Source organism: Antechinus flavipes, chromosome 2 (assembly GCF_016432865.1).
Source record: "Antechinus flavipes isolate AdamAnt ecotype Samford, QLD, Australia chromosome 2, AdamAnt_v2, whole genome shotgun sequence".
Taxonomy (NCBI): domain Eukaryota; kingdom Metazoa; phylum Chordata; class Mammalia; order Dasyuromorphia; family Dasyuridae; genus Antechinus; species Antechinus flavipes.
In genome coordinates this window covers 400,793,011-400,814,336 of record NC_067399.1, presented here as the reverse complement: position 1 = coordinate 400,814,336, position 21,326 = coordinate 400,793,011, and the positions used below count along the sequence as shown (strand labels likewise).

At 34.8% G+C, this 21,326-nt stretch overlaps 1 protein-coding gene across 2 annotated transcripts in view; it reads left to right on the top strand.

The window, feature by feature from the left end:
• The window catches only part of LOC127550108 (proton-coupled amino acid transporter 1-like), a 52,901-nt gene that overhangs the window by 6,970 nt on the left and 24,605 nt on the right, over positions 1–21,326 (top strand). Inside the window, exons 3-4 of one of the 2 annotated variants that reach the window (XM_051978740.1) lie at positions 14,703–14,793; positions 19,611–19,699. In XM_051978740.1, coding sequence (XP_051834700.1) covers positions 14,703–14,793; positions 19,611–19,699 — 180 coding nt within the window. The remainder of the gene's footprint in view (positions 1–14,702; positions 14,794–19,610; positions 19,700–21,326) is intronic. The other variant, XM_051978741.1, reaches the window with a different exon arrangement.

The following is a 21,326-nucleotide window of genomic DNA, read 5'->3' as shown; positions in this document are numbered from 1 at the left end:
TTTTTTTTTGAAAACTCTTTGAGATGATACCATTTGCATATGAGGTCATAGAATAAGAATAGTCCTTCTTATTACTCCCCTTTTTATTTAAGTTTTTAAATACAAACTTTATTTTTTAGTTTTTAAAAGTTTTTGCTACTGAGTTTGTGGTTTGCATGTTCTGTAAATAAAGAACATTGTGTTGATTTGGGCCATGATTTGCAAAATTGAGTATTGTTGAAAAAAATTGTTAAGATAGTAGAAAGAAGATAAGCTTATATAGTATTTACTATGCACCAAGCATTGTACTATGTTCTTTATAAATACTATCTCATTCAATCCTCGCAGTAACCTTGTATGTTAGGTGGTATTGTTAGCCCCAATTTATGGTTAAAGAAAATGACTTATTCACATTAGTTAGCAAATGTCTGAAGTTGGACTTGAATTCAGGTCCTCTTGATTCTCTGTCCATTCTGTCCACTGTACCAAATAGCTAGCTCTATTACAGTAGTAATGCTAATACTATATTCCACAATTCTGACTCATCTATCAGAAATAATTTAATTGAGCATTTATTTATATCCAAGCTACTTATAGCTTGAGTGTGATTGAAACCAAATTAAAAGGCAACTGGGAAAATATTTAACAAAATTAAAAAAACATACAACAAAATATAGATAATTTTAAAACTAAGTCATTATGCAACCCTCAAGACTCCTTATATATGGTTTAATGGCCTTATTTCTATTTCAGTTTAACACCATTGTTCTATACCAAGATGATTTCAGATCTCATTTATAGCTATCTTAAACAAGGAAAAGATCATAAAAATATACTTTGGGTCAACATTTCAGAATAGCTGAGTAAAGAAGTTATCATTCTTCTAATTCCTGGATTCAAAGGGGCCTGATCTCTTCTATCAATTATTATTGTTGTTCATCTGAGGTTTTCTAAACAAAAATATTGGAGTGGTTTGCCATTTCCTACTCCAGCTTGTTTTACAGATGAGGAAACTGAGGCAAATGGAATTAAGAGACTTGATCACACAGTTAGCAATATCTGAGCCCAGATTTGAACTTGAAGGTAAGTTTTCTTGATTCCATATCTGGTACTGTATCCATTATCCTACCTAATTCTTTCTCAATAAAGGATGGTTTGAGACAATAATCACTTCAGTCAGGTTGAGAGTCAATGGTCATATCTCATATAGAGTTGAAATTAGTAATAGTTTTTATTCTACCTACAGAGAAAAGTCTCAAAAGGTTTTTAGGCTAAAGAATTTTTTTTTAATTCTGAATTTTATTAAAAAATTACTTTTTAATATTCTTCTATAGTACACAGTTTGCTGAACCTGAGAGAAACATCAAGGGTGACAAATAACATTCTAGAATCTGTTAAAACAAATAAATGATTGCCTAATCTGATTTTTAAAAATAAAGGGAAGAAATAAAAATTACTCATATCAAAAATGAAAAAGAAGAATGTACAATAAATAATCAAAGAGAAAATAAAGGAAATTATCAAACTATTTTATCAAATAATGTGTTAACATTATCACTTAGAGAAATTAGGTAAAAATATGAAACATTTATATCCAGTTTATATTTATTTTATAAACTCACCTCAGTGATGTATTTGGTATACATGTATACACACACATGCATGTATGTATATGTATTTATGAATATGTATGTATGTATATAAGGAGAGAGAGACAGAGACAGAGGGAGTGAGAGGGACAGGGGAAAAAGGATAAAGAGAGATAAAAACAGAGACAGAGAAAGAAATGGAGTAGGACTATGCCTGTTTCATTTCATTGAGCCTCACACTATCAATTTCCTTTTAAGATTTGCATATCTTGTACTGACTTTCAGTTTTGAAAGTAATTTCAGTTTCAATATTAATAATTCAAGTAATAAAAACCTGTATGAATTTATCAATAGAAGCCAAAAGGCATTTGACAAAATTCAATACTCATTTCCATTTTAACATAAACTTTAGAAATTGAAGGAATGAGTAAGTTTTCTCATATTATAATAAATGGTATTCATCTAAATCTTAGGAGCAAATGTTATATGTAATATGAGAAGTTAGAGGTTTTCCATTAAGATCAAGAATAAAGCAAGGATGTCCATTATTATTCATGATATTTAACATAATGCTTCAAATGCAAGTTAATACAAGATGACAAGAAAAAGTTGAATATAGAGAAGTATGAAACAAAATTATCCTTTTTTGCCAATGATATGTTGTTGTAGTTAGAGAACCCTAGAAACTGAAGTAAAAAATTAATGAAAATAATTCAGCAAAAATACAGGACATAGGTCCACATAGAAAAAAATCAACATTTCTATATATAGTAAAAATAGCCAACATTTATATGATACATTTATATTGCATAGGCATTGTGAAAAAGTATTTTACAATAATGACTTGGGAGCTAAGTGTTATTATTAGCCCCATTTTACAGTTGAGAAAACTGTGACACAACTGTAGAAGCGATATGTTCAGGGATCATGTCGCTATCTCATCAACAAAAGTCAGAAAAAAGAAATAGGAAGAGAAATTCCATTCAAAAGAATCATATCTACCAAAATTCACTCAGAGACTATATAATCATAAAAGACTTTGTAGAAACATAGATCTAATTAATTAGAGGAACATTAATTGTTTATATGTAGGCTAAATCAATATCATGAAAATAACAAAACTATTAAATAAATTTAATTTTTCACTACCAATCAGATTCCCAAGAGAATTTTTAAGGCTAGATAAATACAAAATGCAGGTGGAAAAAACAAAAAGTAAAAAATATCAAAGGATAATAATGGGGGGAGAGAGTAAGAAAAGATATCTATTAGTAACAGATCTTCAACTGATTATAATGCAGTAATCATTAAAGTAATTTGGTAGAAGGTAAAAAATAAAGAGGTTCAAAAGCAGAACAAATTAGGTATATAGCATGCAGAAAAACAATTGCATAGTGCTTCATTTATATTTATATAGAAGATCGCATAGTGTCTGATAAGTGATGTCTATATTCGTAAATATCTACATATATTTGTGTTGGCAGTTATTATTATTACCACTAATGATATTACTAATAATAATAATAGAGAATAAGAAAAGATTCTCATTACCATGAGAAAAGTCTGTTTTATCAAAATTTCTGGGAAAATGAGACAAAAATTAGCAGAAATTGGGTTTAGACTAACACATCATTCCATATATCAAGATAAGGCCCAGAGAAATACATGATCTAAATATAAAAGGTTCAAATTCATTCATGAAGAAAACCAAGATATCAGGGAAGTGATGTCATGATATACAAATGAGTTGTAGTGGAAGAGAATGGAACATAGTAATTACATCTGAAGATAGAAGAGCTTATAACTAAATGAATGATAGAGAAGATCACACAAGGTAAAATAGACTGTTTTGATTATACAAAATGTAAAAGATTTTGCACACACAATGTAATAATAAAAATGTAATAATGTAACAAAGATTAGAAGGTAACTGGAGAGTTATTGCAAAAACTTTCTAAAGAAATAAAATATTTTAGAAATATATATTATATATATGTATATATAAACATATATCTTAGAGATATATAAGGAGCTGATTCAAAATTATAAGATTAAGTCATTCCCCAGTAGATAAAAGATCAAAAGATATGAAGTTTATAAAGGAAGAAATCTAAATTAATAATCTTATGAAAAAATTACCAATAATTAGAGAATACAAATTAAAATTACTTTAAGGTTCTACTTAAAACCTAACAAAACTGGGGAAAAATTTTTTAAAAAATAAAATGACAAATGTAAGGGAAGGTGGATTATTGGAAAACAAGTATATTAGTATGTTATTGATGTAATTGTGAATTGTACAGTTGTTCTAGAAAGCAATTTGGAACTATGCCCATAAGTTACCAAATTCTTTATACTCTTTGACTTAGCTGTATTACTACTGAGCCTATATCCCAAATAAATCAAAAAGGAAAAGGTTCTTTTTTGTACAAAGATATTCAGAACAACTCTTTTGGTTGTAGTTAAAAATTAGAAACTAAGGGTTATTGGATAATGGCTAACCAAATTGTGGTATATGGGCTGTGATAGAATATTATTCTGCCACAAGTAATGATGAAATGAATAATTTTAGAGGAAACTGGGAAAACCTTATGAACTGATGCAAAAAAAGTGAATAGAACTAGAACAATTTTTAAAATTATAACATAAAGAAAAACAATTTTAAAGCTATTTCTAGTCATAAGAAAAGGTGCTCTAAATCACTATTGATTAGAGAAGTGGAAATTAAGACTACTCTGAGATACCATTACACACCTCTAAGATTGGTTAAGATGACAGGAAAAGATAATAATAAATGTTGGAGGCGTGCGGGGTAACTGGGACACTAAAACATTGTTGATGAAATTATGAAACGATCCAATTATTCTGGAGAGCAATTTGGAATGATGCCCAAAGGGATATCAAACTGTGCATACCCTTTGATGCATCAGTGTTTCTGAATGTGGATCACAATATAGTATTTTCACTTTCTTTGTTATTGTTTGCTGGCTTTTTTTCTTTCTCATTTTTTTCTTTTTGCCTTTTGATCTGATTTTTCTTGTGCAGCATGATAAATGTGGAAATGTTTAGAAAAATTGCACATGTTTAACCTACATTGGATTACTTGCTGTCTAGAGGAGGGACTGGGGGGAAAGGAAGGAGAAAAATTTGGAACACAAGGTTTTGCAAGGGTAAATGTTGAAAACTATACTTGCATATATTTTGAAAATAAAAGGCTATTAAAAATTAAAAAGAAGGAAAAACAATTTTGAAAGGACTTAGAATTTTTATTAACACAATGATCAACACTATAAGTTTAAAAGAATGAAAATGAAACATGGCACTCATGTCATATCAGAGAAATGATGAATTGCGAACATGTCAGAAAAGTGAGAGAGACAGAGAGAAGATTGGGGGAAAGAGGGAGAGGTAGGAGAGAGAAAGAAAGAGAGGTTTGTGGACATGGGTAATGCAGGAATTTGTTTTGCTGGACCACTCAACTGGATATTGAGGGATTTCATATGTTATTGTTTTAAGCTCTCTTAGTGGCAAGGTGGAAATTAGTGAGAGGGCTAGGTTAATTTTTTTTAAGTTTTAGAAATATTACTTTTAAAAAGAAAAGTAGCAAGCTAGAATCCTGAGTTGTCAAGATGTTGGTGTTATCAAAATTGAAAGTTTCATTAGCTTTTTTTGATTGCTACTTGGAATAGAGAATTTGACTTAGATTCTAAGGAAGATCTGAGTTCAAACTTACTAGCTGGGTGACTACAGGCAAGTAATATCACCTTTCCAAGCCCCTCTCTGCATCTTCATTTGTGACATGGGAATGAAAATACCTATAATACCCCACTTTACAGAATTGTTGTGTGGCTCAAATGAGATAACTTAGGTCAAATCCCTCTAGTGGGGTGATCACCTTTTTTTTAATCTTCCTCTGCCATAATGGTTTAATATTACCCTTTGTGTTTCGCAAACTTTACAGCATTATATAATTGTCACTTACTGTTTGAATCATATTGATTCAAACTGTGAGCACTGTTGAATCATATTGAGATTGTGGTCTATATCACTCTTAGGTCTTTTCACAACAAAAATTATGGAATATTCTAGGATTCCGAGTTGGAAGAATCCTTGGAGATCCTTTAGTCACCTTTATTGAAACCTACAGAGATTGTAGATTTTATCAAGATCAGACATTGTAGTTAACTAAAAGATCTAGAATTTAATTCAAATAACATTTATTAAATGCTTACTTTGCATGAGACACAGTACAAAGTACTAAGGATACAAGGTAATGAATAAAACCATCCTTGTCTTGAAGGAACGTCTATTCTATTGGGAGGCTATAACAAATATAATAACAATAGAGTAATTCCATGGGAATTCTATGGGGAAAAATTCTATTGGAAAAAAATTTGGAATTAAGGACCTGGGTTCAAATCCAAATTCTATTACTTTACCATGTGTGTTATCTTGGAGAAGAATCTTCCCTTCTTTGGAAATCAGCTTGCTCTTGTGTAAAATGAAAGGATTGAATAGGATGAGCTTTAAAGTGCCTTCCATCTCTAAGTCTATAAACTTGTGAAATAAATAAAAAACAATTTGAAGAAGTAGAGAATATCAACAACCAAGAGATTTGGAAAAGGTTTTGTATAAGAGGTACTTGATACCTGAGATTAGTATTGAAAGAAACCAAGTGGAGGTGAGGAGACAGAGTGTTTCTGATATGAAGGATATAGCTCATGCAAAGACATGAAACCAGAAGATAGAATGCTAAATTTATAAAGAAATTCTCAGTCCAATTTGACTAGAATGTAACATGGGTAAAAGGGAATAATATGAAGCAAGGATGGAAAGGTATATTGGAACCAAATTATTGAGGGAATTTCATACCAAAAAAAGATAGAGATCCTAAAAGCAATAAAGAGTCTCTATACTTTATTTGTTTATTCATTTGAGCAAGGAAGGGTCCTGCTCAGATTGACACTTAGGGAAATTATTTTGGCAAATAGGGAGGCCCTGAATTGGAATAACTACAGCCTATATACAGGAAGACCAATCAGATATGTATATTTGCATTTCCTATTTGATCAGAATTATGGTAATAGTATCTTATGTTTATCTTATTTCTCCATCTGTATTTGCCACAATGTAGAATGCTAGATATTGAATAAACTCTGGAGGCCATTCTTTGTCTCATTTACTACCTAGTTTTAATCACTGAATGGATGTGTTGAAGACTAGCTTAAAAAACCCAAGATCTCCCTTTGCATCCAGCACTGTTTCCAATCATCCTGATCTATATCTGGTCACTGGACTCAGATGCCTGTGGAGGAGAAAATAAGGCTAGTGATCTTGCACAACCTTCCCTTCCTTAAATCCAATTCACTTGCCTGTCATGGCATTATCTCCCTGATGTCGAGGTCATCTTTGAGAAAGAAGGAGAAAAAAAACAGTTCAGTACTTGTTTTTTTTGTTGTTGTTTTGTTTTGTTTTTTGTTTTTTAGTGGATCGTGGTTTCTTTATTATTTTTTTAAAATAACTTTTTATTGATAGAACCCATGCCAGGGTAATTTTTTACAGCATTATCCCTTGCATTCACTTCTGTTCCAATTTTTCCCCTCCCTTCCTTTACCCCCTCCCCTAGATGGCAAGTAGTCCTTTACATGTTGAATACGTTACAATATATCCTAGATACAATATATGTGTGCAGAACTGAACAGTTTTCTTGTTGCACAGGGAGAATTGAATTCAGAAGGTATAAATAACCCGGGAAGAAAAACAAAAATGCAAGCAGTTTGTATTCATTTCCCAGTGTTCTTTCTTTGGGTAGTACTAGTTTTTAATGACAGATATTAAGGGTTTCAACTAGGGTAGGAGTTTGCCTTCCCATTCCAACCACAGCCTGCAGTTTGCTCATCTGCATCTTCAGAAGTTTCCCATGCCTTCTTTCAGCAACCCAATAGTGCAGAGCAAGTGATGACTTCTGGTGGGGCCATCACTTAACCCACTTAGTCTGCTCTCCACTGGTTTCCACTCAGCATTGTTGCACAGAGCCCAAGGGCACTGCTGGTCAAAATTGCAGAATTATTCCAACTACTTTATGCTTCTGGCTAGAGTCTCCAAAGAAGAAGAAGGATGCCAAAAATAATGGAGGTAGTCACAGGATTGTACTGGAGCCAGCTTAAACTGGCTAGTGAGAGTCAATTGTTACATTTTCATTGTGAGCATTTGCATCTTGGAAATAGGAAAAGACCAAAAATCAGAGTTTGATTTATTATTTTGCTTTAGACTTAAAAAAGTGATTAAGAGAATGTTATTAATGAAGTTTAAACTCAAAGTGGATCATGAATACTTATATTCTGAGAGCCAATTATTTAATATTTACCAGCACATTCCTGGTAGTGCAATTAACAAAATTTAGCACCTTGTTGGGTAGGAAGGTTGAGGGAGAGGTAGGAAGGTAATGATACAAGGTAACTAGAAGAATCTGGTGGATCAGTAGAGGAGGGAAACTGTAGCCACATAAAGAGAACATTTACAGAGCGAAATTCAGTGAGATAAATGTACAGAGGGGAACACATGTAGGGAGCCTGTATCTAGTCAGCATATATGAGATGGTACATACAATATGATTAAGTTAACATTTATTAGGAAACCAGTGTGATCAGAACACATGTATAAAAAAGAAACTCATGACTTATGGGGATCATAGATTTAAAGCTAAAATGGACTTCAGAGGATATTTAGTCCAACTCCCCCTCATTTTACAAACAGGGAAACTGAGGCTGAAAGGGCTTAAAAGACTTGCCCAAGGTCCAAAAGTGGTAAGCAGCAAAGGCAGGGTTTCATCTCAAATCTTCTGATTCTACTTTGACACTGTTTTCTATTCTGATACTAGAAGATCACCAATGTTTTCTGGCTCCACTATTCTGGTTACTTCTGGTGATTTCCAGGCATAACGTGGTGAAATTCTTTTCTGCTTGTTCCCATCTTTCTATAATGCCACAATATATTTGTGCAATTGATTCCTTGAACCAAATCATAAAACTTTACATTTATCTCCATTAAATGTTTTGATCCGATCTGTCATTATAAACTTTCTAAGTACTTTAAGAATCCAATTCTGTTTCAGTTCAAATCCCATCTTCTTTAAGAGATCTTCCTCACCCTTTCTCTACCCTACTCACGTTCCTCTGACTCTTGCTTATACCTTCTCTCTGAGATTTCCTTCCATTTACTCTATATAATTTGTACATATACAGTTATTTGTATCTTGTCTCTCCCACTGGAATGTGAGCTCCTTGAAGGCAGGAATTATGTCTGCCTTTCTCTGTATTGCTAGGAATTTAGCACAATGCTTGGCACTAGTAAATGTTGACTTGACTGTTATTCCTTCTATTAGTCATTCTTACCAATTTAAAGTATTTGTAAAGAAATTATTCTTCCCGGGAACTTTGGAAGGATTTGGCTGAATGCTGTCATATAGTAAAATGAAATAATCCTGACTATTGCTCAGTTGGGCAATTATGTAGGTGGAACAAATTAATGGGGCAGAGTCATGGTCATTGGATGTTTTACAAATCATCCATGCATCCATTAGATAGAGATAGATAGACACAGAGACAGACAGAGACAGACAGAAATAGACAGAGAGACAGAGTCAGAGAGATACAATGAAATGATGGCCAAGACAAAAAGACGTCCTTTGGGTTTGGGTCAGGTAGAGAAGGTTCCTCTTGATCTGATTTTCTAACAAAAAAGGCCACTCTGTCACATACTCCAAATGGGAACATGGCAAAGTTTTATTGCTTGTGCAGTGAATGGCAAAAAAAAACCCACTAGATTAGGAGTCAGGAAATATGGATTAGAACCTTGGGTTAGCCATTTAGTAAGTAAATATTGAGACAGAAGGTTATGTGGTATAATATTCAGTTCAGCAAACCATAACCAAGAACCAAATTAGACTTTCAGCCTATTTTTGTACAACCCTAAGAGCTAAAAAAAAAATGTTGTCACATTTTTAAATGTGATAAAACTTTATTTTAAAAAACATTATTAGGCCTGTGGAATTTAGTCCTCAGGAGGTAGTTTAACAATCCTCTGTATAAAACATTGTCACATTTTTTCTTTTATTTATTAATATTTTCCCCAGTTATATTCAAAAACAATATTTTTATATATGTTTTTAAATTTTTTGAGTTTAGGTTCTCTCCTTTATCCCAACCCACAATTAAGAAACCACTTGTGAAGTTAGCCAAAACATTTTCATAAAATCCAAATTGTGAAAAAAAAATTACATCACTCACCCTAATGAAAATTAAAACCCTCAAGAAAAACTAAGTTAAAAAGAGAAAAAGAGAACAAGAGAAAGAATGTTTCAATCTGTATTCAGACTCAATTAGTTCCTTCTCTGGGCATGGATAGGATTTTTCATAATAAATCCTTCAGAGTAGACATGGATGATTGTATTACTGAAAATAGCAAAGTCATTCATAGCTGGTCATCCCAGAACATTGCTATTACTTTGTACACAGTACATTTCGCTTTGCTTGAGTTCATGGAGGACTTTCCAGGTGTTTTTTTTTTTTTTTCCTGAGAGAATTCTGCTCATCATTTCCGATAGAAGAATAATATTCCATCATAAACACATACTACAGCTTATCATGCCACTATCCCAATTGATGGGCACCCCCTCAATGTCCTCTTTTTTTTTTTTTTTGTCTTGAGAAGAGAGTTATTATGAATATCTTTTGTACATATAGGTCATTTTCATTTTTTTTTTAATCTCTTTTTTTTCAGGCCAAGTAGTGGTATTGTTAGGTCAAAGAATATGCATGAATTTATAACCCTTTGGGTACAAATCATATCTTTTGTTCATTTATCAATTAGGACATGGCTCTTATGTTTTATAAATTTGACTCAATTTCCTTTATTTTGAGAAATAAGAACTTATCAGAGAAACTTGCTTTGAGATTCTTTTTACAATTGCTAGTGCTAATTGTATTCCTCGCTCTCTAGTTATTCTCTCTCTCTCCTCTCTGTCCCTCCTCAAAAGTGTTTTGATACCTACCACTTTCCCCCCCCCATATGCCCTCTCTTTTTGTCATCCTCTCCCCTTTCCCATATTCCATTCCTCTCCTATTTTCCTGCAGGGTAAGATAGATTTTTATACTCCTACTGAGTATGTATATTATTTCCTCTTTGAGGCAATTCTAATGAGAATAAGATTCACTTTCTCAACCTCTCCTCTCTTCTTCCCCTCCATTGTAACAGCTTTTTCGTGCCTCTTTTTTTATGGCAGATAATTTGCTCCATTCTACTTCTCCCTTTCCCTTTCCAAATAACATTCCTCTCTCACCCCTTAATTTTATTTTTTTTAGATATTATCCCTTCATATTCAACACACGTGCCCTCTGTCTATATACACTCCTTCTAACTCATAATAATGAGAAAGTTCTAATGAGTTAAAAGTATCACCTTCCCATGTAGGAATGCAAACAGATAAACCTTATTAAGTCACTTATGATATCACTTTCCTGGTTACCTCTTTATGCTTCTCCAGAGTCCTATATTTGAAAACCAAATATTCCATTCAGCTCTGGTCTAAATGTTTGAAAATCCTCTATTTCACTGAATGACCACTTTTTCTTCTGAAGGATTATACTCAGTTTTGCTGGGTAGGTGATTCTTGGTTGTAATTCTAATTCCATTGCTCTCTGGAATATCATAGAGGTCCTGCCCTGGGTCCAGGTCTGGGCTGTGGCCATGGTCTGGGCTGTGCTGGTACAGCCTGAGCAAAGCTCCTACTCTGGTTCCACAGACTTTTTCTGCTGAGCTTGTGGGTTCCTTGTTAGTGTCTCTGGCCTAAGAGGTCTGAAAGCCACCAGTACTGACATTAATTCAGAAGTCTGACTGGGGTCAGATCTGGATCTGAGGCTGGGGTCTGAGCTGTGATGCTCTGTTATTGCTTGCACCAGCAATAGACTCCTGCTCTGATGTCACAGACCTTTTCTGCTGACTTTCTAAGTTGCCTTCAGCTTGAAAATGTTCTACTCCATACTTTGGGATGTTCTGATGCTCTAAAAATTTGTTCAGAGTCATTGTTTAATTTGGAGTGGTTTTAGGGGAGAGGTTGGGTGAGTCCCTACCTTTACTTCTCCATCTTTGCTCTACCTCCACTGTAACAATTTTTAGTGCATCTGGAACCAGAGGACATTGGTTCAAAACCTGGCTCTTGTACATACCTTAAACAAGTCACTTAATTCCTCTGGACCTCACTTTCCTCAGTTGTAAAACAAAAAGGTCATTATTAGATCATTTTTAACATCCTTTCCAGCTTCATATACTATGATCTTTATGAAATCTCACTTCTGTGCCCTATTATGGAAGCATACTGGATTTCTAAAAGATGATACACAAAGACTATGAGATTTAACTAACCTGTAAGAAATCAGAGTATCTTCTTCCTGAACCAGGATAGAGCAACAAATGTTGCTGTATTTTGGCTACGAGCCTCCCACTAGATTCCTTCTGTGGTCCTGGGTCTCCCTGCACTGTATCTGCACAGTGCTGCAACCCCATCTCCCTCCACTATCCTACTGAGACTTTTCTTGAAATTCTTCCAAAATTTCTTTTGCTGGCTACACCCAAAGAAAGAACACTGGGAAATGAATGTAAACTGCTTACATTTTTGTTTTTCTTCCCGGGTTATTTTTACCTTCTGAATCCAATTCTCCCTGTGCAACAAGAGAGATGTTCGGTTCTGCATACATATATTGGATATACTGTAACCTATTTAACATGTACAGGACTGCTTGCCATGGGGGGGGGGGGGGGGTGGAGGGAGGGAGGGGAAAAATCGGAACAGAAGTGAGTGCAAGGGATAATGTTGTAAAAAATTACCCTGGCATGGGTTCTGTCAATAAAAAGTTATTTTAAAAAATATATATATTCTGCTGGAAATTTGTTACACTCCAAATATTTGTGGATTCTGCCACTCCAAAACCCATTGATTCTGTCACTCCAAAAACCTTGATCTAGTGTTGATCTGAGGGACACAAGGCAGAGATCAAAGACCTTTCTAACTTTCCACCATCTTGGCTCCTCCCACCCAAATTATCTTCTTCCTGAGGACCAGTCTAGTTAAGTATAGAGAGGCACCAGGAGCTGGTAAGTAGGCAATGAGTTCTTTGACCATGGTGACCCATAAAGTTAAATAAATTGATTAAAAGAGGATGTAAGTTTTTATTAATCAATTTAAATGAAGAATAGAGAGAAGTCTTAGGATAAGGTATCTTGCCTTCATAATACAATGTGCCCATTGTTAACACTCTTTGAGTTAAAGGCAATTAATGCCATGAAAAAATACAACCTCTTGTTTCCATATTAAAGTAACAACAGGTTGTTTGCTGAAGCAAGACTCATTTAATAACAAGTTACACAGAAAGGTTGGGAATCAGTCAGTTGAGGAAGGATATCAGACCAAAGCAAAAACAGGGAAAGTCCCAGGCAAGATCAATCATGTCTCCTTTCATGCTAAGAGCTTCATTTTCTCCCATTCCTAATGATAGCTGATATGCTAAATTGATAACTACACTATGTCAAGTCAGACCTAAATACCATATCATGTTCTACATACAATTTCACTAACTATCTTGGCTAGCTATTTGCCATTTGCTCTGCTTCACTTTCACCTGAATCAGCAGGCCTCCTGAAATCACACCTTGGGTGATTTCATCCATTCAGTTTTGACCTACCTGTTCAAAATGAGCATTGGCACAGTACCTTGTGCTGAATGGGGAGTCAGACTGTACAGCCCCCAGGGCATGCTTCATATCCCACCCAGTGGTCCACTCCAGCCCTCTCCTGGTCATCTGGCCTGCCAGTGCTGCTTCATCACCAGCGTCCCAACATCTACTCCATTAAGCTTTGGACCCCTGCCAGGAGGTCATATGGCCCTGACTAGGGAGAGCCATTATATTTGTCCAGTTCCAGACTCTTAACACAATGCTTCCCGGACATTTTCTTGACATGTGTATACATTCCTCACTTCTCCTTGCCCCAACTTTCACTTATTCTAGGTAATTAAATCAATCCTGCTACTATTTCTAGAAAACAGTGAGTCAGTTGATTACTCTTTGGCCCTCTTTACCATCCCTGTGATTTCATAAACTAAAACACTCTTCCCTAGAAATAAAACACCTCCTTAAATGTGAATTCCTTTAGAGCAAGGACTATTTTGACTTTATCAGAATCCCCAAAGCTTAGCACAGTGCCTAACATAAAATAAATGCTTATTGGCTAACTAATTGATATATTTCCCTCTACTATTAAGCTTCTTGTGGGCAGGAACTTTCCTGTACTTGTAGTTGTGTCCCCAGCATTTAGAATGTGAAAATTCATTTAATAAATTATTTTTTTTATTAGCGTGGTATGACGAAGCACTTGGACTTAAAGTCAGAACACCTGGATTTATTTTTGGTTTTGTTAGTAGAATTTATTTTTGATAGCAACTTGTTTTTTCCAATTACATGTAAAGAAAACTTTTGACATTCATTTTTTATAAAATTTTGAATTCCAAATTTTCTCTTTCTCTTTTTTTCTTCCGCCTTTCCTAGATGTGAAGCAATTGGATATAAGTTAAATATGAGAGAACCTAGATTTGAATTCCAGATTTGCCATTAGGCAACTCACTTCTCAGTGTTTAAGCTAAATGATCTTTCAAGTTCCTTATAATTCTATATTCTTTGATTTCCCCCTTTAAAATTTCAAAAGGTAAAATGTTTATTGGTTTATATGTACAATTTTGACCAGCAGAGGGTGAAGGGAGGAACTCATTTTTTTATTCTTTTCTGTTCTCTTCTTATTCTCTGTACTTTCCTCCATCGTCTTCCTACCTTAGTCCAGTTTGGGGTTGCCTGTGCTACAGCTATGAGGGAGAAAGAAGCTCTAAGACTTTTAACCCAATCATTAGCATAGAACCCAGATTTTCCAAGAAAGGATGTTGGAGCTAAAATACCCCGCCTAAATAATTCTTTTATTTTGTCTCTTTGGTGCCAGAGCTAATTGACAGGAACCTCTTTTTAAATTTTACAGATGCTTTATGCACATCTCCACACTAACTCTCTTGTGTTTCCCTCTCTCTCTCCTCAGAGGATTTCAGGCCTTGACCCATCTATTCAAAGCAAATATTGGCACAGGTCTTCTGGGGCTGCCTCTAGCCATGAAGAATGCAGGCATCATAGTAAGTGGGGGTTATAAAAATTGGGCTTAGTATCACCCATTTGGCAGGAGATGAGAGGGTTTTCAAACTATTAAATTATTTAGAAATTGGAAGGCTTTGGGGGGCTATGTTTTGCCACATCAACTTTGTTTATTAGAATAATAATCAAGAGGAATACTTAATAGCTTCCCAATAATGCCATATTTTTCCAATGCTACATTGTGATGTGGAGGTAATCCTGAGCTCTCAAATCTCTAGTGGGCCATAAACTCTGTACTATAAATCCTGCAGCCTGGAAGAAACATTTTGAATTTAGGCAGGATAATGAACCTTTGTCCATTGGAGGAGGATCTGCTTAGTTAAGTTGTAGAAGTTAATCATTTAAGCTGGTTGACACAGCAACTCTTAAAGATGCTAAAAGATCAAAAGATTGAAATTTTCCTTCCTAAAAAGAATACACACACTGATGAAATCACGGATTCTTCAAATTTTCAAGCAAATAACACTTTTTGTAACAAAACACTTTTGTATCTACCACCTCATTTTGTCCTCAGAAAATCTTTGTGAGAATGGTGGTTGTCAGTGTGGTTTTCCCCATTTTTAAATGTGAGAGTTAAGGTTCAGAGAGTAGAAGGAACTCGTTGAATGTTATAGAGTGAGGTAGTGTCAAAGTCAGGAATCCAAGGCCAGGACTTTTCCCATTCTATCATTCTGCTACCCTATCCCAGCTTGGATCATTTAGGCTGACTGACACAGCAACTCTTAAAGATGCTAAGAGATCAAAAGATTGAAATTTTCCTTACTAAAAAGAATACACACACTGATGAAATCACGGATTCTTCAAATTTTCAAGCAAATAACACTTTTTGTAACAAAACACTTTTGTATCTACCACCTCATTTTGTCCTCAGAAAATCTTTGTGAGAATGGTGGTTGTCAGTGTGATTTTTCCCATTTTTAAATGTGAGAGTTAAGGTGCAGAGAGTAGAAGGAACTCGTTGAATGTTATAGAGTGAGGAAACTTCTACCAATGTAGATTAACTTGCTCTTCAAGTACCAATTATATCCTTGGAGAGTTGCATGGCACTCTTGAGAGGTTTTGTGACTTGCCCAGAGTCATACAGCCAATATGAATCAGAAGGAGGATTTGAATTTTAAGCCTATACATTGCACTGTAGAATTAAAAAATTCTTTCACCATAGCACGTGAAGTATACATGGGAATAAAAGCCATTTTGGAGAGAATTTATTCTTTTTTTTTTATTTAAAATACTGGAATACTTCAAGGATGCAAAATTTTATTAATGCAGACATATCTTACCCTTATTCAATTCAATTCAATATAGTTATTAAATGTCTGTTATGTGCTAATGGGCAGGTAGAGAGTGGGAAGGCTCATCTTCCTGAGTTCACATGTGGCTTCAGATACTTGGCAGCTTCGTAACCTTAGGCAAGACTTGACCCCTGTTTGCCTCAGTTCTTCATTTGTAAAAGGAGTCAGAGAAGGAAATGGCAAACCACTTAAGTATCTTTGCCAAAGAAAACCAACATTATGTGCTAAATATGATGCTAAGAGCTAAGAGTCAAAACTTTTGGAGTCTTTGGCCTCAAACAGTTTACATTATATATTCAGAGAAGGAAGTTCCTCTATCTATTGATAGCTTGATCATTATTAGTTGCTGCAGCCAAATAATAACAATAATAATGATGATCATCATTATTTTGTGGCCAACCTTAGAATAATGAACTGCCTTGCATTTAACTAATTTTGCCCTTAGAACAGAGACAAGGGCTCCTCTCTAGACAACAGACACAGCCCATCCCTGAATTTATATTCAAAACAATGATACAATCTTCCAGAGTTTGCATTCCAGTGGCTGATCTTTGAGAATCTAAAGTCATCTCAAAGCCATGGTAAGGCACCAGAGCAGGATTTTACATATAGGATCAAGACCTGAAGTCCTCTGAGGATATATATAGAGAAACACAAGAGAATGTTTTACTGTGTAGACTTATTCAGATCACTTTTACATAAGATGTCTTGATCTTTAAATATACATCCATTATTTCTTTTGTTTCAATGATAAATAAATTTAAATTTCATTTCCTGCTCACTGAGATTTCTTTTTCCTTTTTTGATCCTATTAGTATAGGGAATTTTCCAGTGAGGAAACTTCTACCAATGTAGATTAACTTGCTCTTCAAGTACCAATTATATCTTTGGAGAGTCGCATGGCACTCTTGAGAGGTTATGTGACTTGCCCAGAGTCATACAGCCAAGATGAATCAGAAGCAGGATTTGAATTTTAAGTCTTCCTGATTCCATGGAATTCCATGTTGGTATTCACTGTATTATACAATACTTTTGTAATAAATACATTTGTTCACTAGGTAATGACTAGTTTTGATCATAAAAATTCTTAAAGGTCTGCTAAGCCATAGAAAGATCACAAACTAATGAAATCACAGATTTTCTTATGTGTGATTTATTGCTTTGGGATCCCTGTAATTTCTTTATTTAAGTTAATTTCTCAGTATTCTAGGTAACTGTATAAGACTATGCAGTTACTGATCTGCTTTTGCAAAGGGAATTTGCTCACTTAAGAGATTCCATATGCCAGTGAAATCAAAGACCATGTGTGAGCTTGCATGCACATGTACACATATGTAATGGATCTCTCTAATTTTTAGCAATGGAAAGGTTTTGGTTTGGGAAACACTCAATTGACTCATCAAACTTAAATGTCAAGTTAGTATCAGAGACAGACAAAAGGAAGCCAGGATTTTTCCACCTCAATCCGGGGTTCTTTTCACCCACATTGAGCTGTTTCTCATAATTTTTTCTCATAATTTCTCATAAATTTAATATTTAATCTTAATAGTCCCATTTATTGATCGGTTTCAAACATGCAAAATTCCAATGGCCAAAGAAGTCTGGGTACAACCTTATGGTAGCCCACCACTGACTCTGACGGGTATGGGAGTTGTTAGGACAGAATTCTCTCTCTTTTACTTGTTTGAATCCTTTTGGTTATCAAATTTGTCATTGTTTTCTAGGATATTAAATAGGAGTAGGAATATTCAATCAATTATCATAGCACCTACTGTGTTACCAGTCCTTTGTCTATAATGCTGGAGAAATTGAGGCAAGATAAAGATTAGAGTTTTTAATATTATATTTGAAATGGAGAGATTTACTGGGGCCAAATGGATCCATGCTTTGGTCCCAGGACTGAGTGAGACTATTGTCTCCAAGAATCCAGCAGCAATGTGAGTTCTCAATGACAAATATATATATATATATATATATATATAAAGTATATACACACACACACACACACACACACACACACACACACACACACACGGGGTGGAGTCACAACACTGAGAGCGGGAACACGGGACTAACAATCCGGTTCTGACAGGGTCAGGGGAGGCATAGGAGACATCTGATAAATTAGGATTACAAAATGGGGAGAGGCATCCAACATTCTGATGATGTCTAAAATGATCTTTCTATTTATCTGGATCATCATGATTAGAAGGGAGGGGTGGTATTGCAGGATTGACCAGAGCAATTAGGAACTGAGGCAGAACAATTTAGGGAAACTGAGTCAGGATAATTAGGGAAAATTAACCAGGATAATAAAAGAGAACTGTGGCACAACAGCCAAGGACTAGATATACAAAGAAAGGCAAAAAAAGGTCCCTATTTCTCAAAGATCTCAGTCTAATAGAGGAGAAAAAAATTCTAATAACTATGTACAAACTACATATCTCATATGTGTGTGTGTGTGTATATATATATATGCATATGTGTGTATACATATATATATATGTGTATATATATACACCTCTTTATCCATATATATGGAGGATATATATAAATATCCTCCATATATATGTGTGTGTGATTCCAATTTATCATATGGAAGTGTTATGTGTGTATGTGTTTTTATATACACACTAAAAAATAAATTGGAGGTAGTCTCAGAGAGAAGCCACTAAAATTAAGACACTAAGATGCTTCCAGAAGATAAAACTTTAACTGAGACATTGAGTCTAGCTAAGACAGGCGGAATGAAAGATGAGAAGGGAAAGAATTCAGCTATGGAGAACAGCCAATGAAAAGACAGGATTAGGAGAAGGTATGTTGGGTTTGAGGAGCAATAAGAAAGGAGGCCATATTATTGGATGACAAAATTGTGGAGGGAGTAAGGTATAAGGAGACTGGAAAAAGTAGAAGGTGGCCATGTTTTGGCTTTAAATGCCAAATAGAAGAGTTTATATTTAATCTGGAGCTAATTAGAAACTATTGAAGTTTATTGAAGTGGGGTGTGATATGGTCAGCCTTGTGTTTTAGAAAGATTCATTTAATAAGTGAGTGAAGGATGGATTTGGAGTAGGGTAAAATTTGAGATAGGGAGAGCAACTATTAGACTATTATAAAAATCTAGGTGTAAGGTGATAAAGGCCTGGAACCAGGCTAGTGGCAATTTCAGAAAAGAGGAGGCATATTTGAGATATATTATGAAGGTAGAAATGATCAGTCATTGGATATAGGAGTGAAGAGTGAGAATGAAGAGTCAATGATGATCCTTTCATTATGAGCTTCAGTCAGAGAGGATGGTGATGCCTTCAACAATAATAGAGAAGGAAGAAAGAAGTCCTGAGGGGAAAGATAAATTGAGTAATTCTTTTTCCATCTTTACTGCCTCTTTATTGCCATGTCTCCTTCCCTAGGGTTATATTTTAAAACTTTGTTCCTCCCCAGCCATCGCTGGATTTTGATAATTTACAAATGAGATCTCTCCTTTCTTTCCCATCTTTTTTCCCCAGGTGGGTCCTCTCAGTTTGATGATGTTAGGTGTCATGATTGTACACTGTATGGGCATTCTGGTGAAGTGTGCTCACCACTTCTGCCACAGGTAAATCCTGTTTATCCCTGTTCTTATATGAAAGTAAGAATATAGAAAATAACATCTGCAAGGAATTTTAGAGCTAAACTGTTCACAACTTTTTTTTTTATATTTGAGCATTTATTTTATTTTATTTTTATTTTTTAATAGCTTTTTATTTACAAGTTATACGTATAGGCAATTTTACAGCATTGATAATTGCCAAACCTTTTGTTTCAATTTTTCCCCTCCTTCCCCCTACCCTCTCCCCTAGATGGCAGGATGACCAGTATATATATTATATTAAATATATTTATTAATATTAAATATATTAAAGTGTAAATCAGATACACAATAAGTATACATGACCAGGCCGTTATTTTGCTGTACAAAAAGAATCAGACTCTGAAATATTGTACAATTAGCCTGTGAAGGAAATCCAAAATGCAGGGGGCAAAAATATAGGGATTGGGAATTCAATGTAATGGTTCTTAGTCATCTCCCAGAATTCTTTTGCTGGGCGTAACTGGTTCAGTTCATTACTGCTCCATTGGAACTGATTTGGTTTATCTCATTGCTGAAGATGGCCAGGTCTATCAGAATTGATCATCATATAGTATTGTTGTTGAAGTATATAATGATCTCCTGGCCCTGCTCGTTTCACTCAGCATCAGTTCATGTAAGTCTCTCCAGGCCTTTCTGAAATCATCCTGTTGGTCATGTCTTACCGCTGTTCATAACTTTTGACATAGAGATAGCTAGATATGAAACCTAAGGGAGTCAGTTATGGGTTTTCTCCCATAGTGCTCTCTGGCCCAAAGAGCTTCAAGGGAGGTATGAATTCATAAAGTTACAAAGTTTACTTTGTGAAACTCCCATACTTGTGAACTCCAATGAGTAAAGATGTGAACACAAGCCTTGTATTAATTAGTTCTACTTAGTAACTTGTTTCAGGTTCTGGCCCAAAACATCTTCTTATAAGATTAGATCAACTCTAATTAGTTAGCAGTTTGTAAAGATTCCAACATCTCCCCCTTTTGTTTTAGAACATACGGTGGTCATGACCTCCCTGATTTCTCAAGGAGGTGAGAACCTCACCTAAAAGGTGATCACACCTTCCCTGACACCTCAGGAAGGGAGATGAAAACACCAAAGGAAATAGGAAATCAAATCAGATTAGCGGGTTTCTGAAGGGGTACACATAAATCCATCAATATGGGCCAGAACTTTGTAACAGATATACATGGTATACATAAATACATAAATTCAATATGGGAGCCATTATACATAATTTACATAAGCACATAGCAATATAACACAGGCTAGTAGTAATGTAACAAATAACATGAATCATCCTGAAAATTTACACATGTCCATAAGTCCTAGAAACAGTCCAATAGGATTCCATTGTCCATTAGTTCATGTGCCATGAATCCAATAGTTCCTGTAAGCTTTGAAGTACTGAAAAAGGTCTCATCAACAATTTTTCATCTCAAGGAATCCAATGATTCTTGCTAGTTTTTCAAGAACTGAAACAGTCTCATCTTGTCTTAGGAAATCCAATGATTCCTGAAGATTTTAAAAGTCCTTTTAACAGTCTCATTGTCAGCCATCTGACTCTCCATCTGTGGAAATATAAGCAGATCCTCTTCCCCAA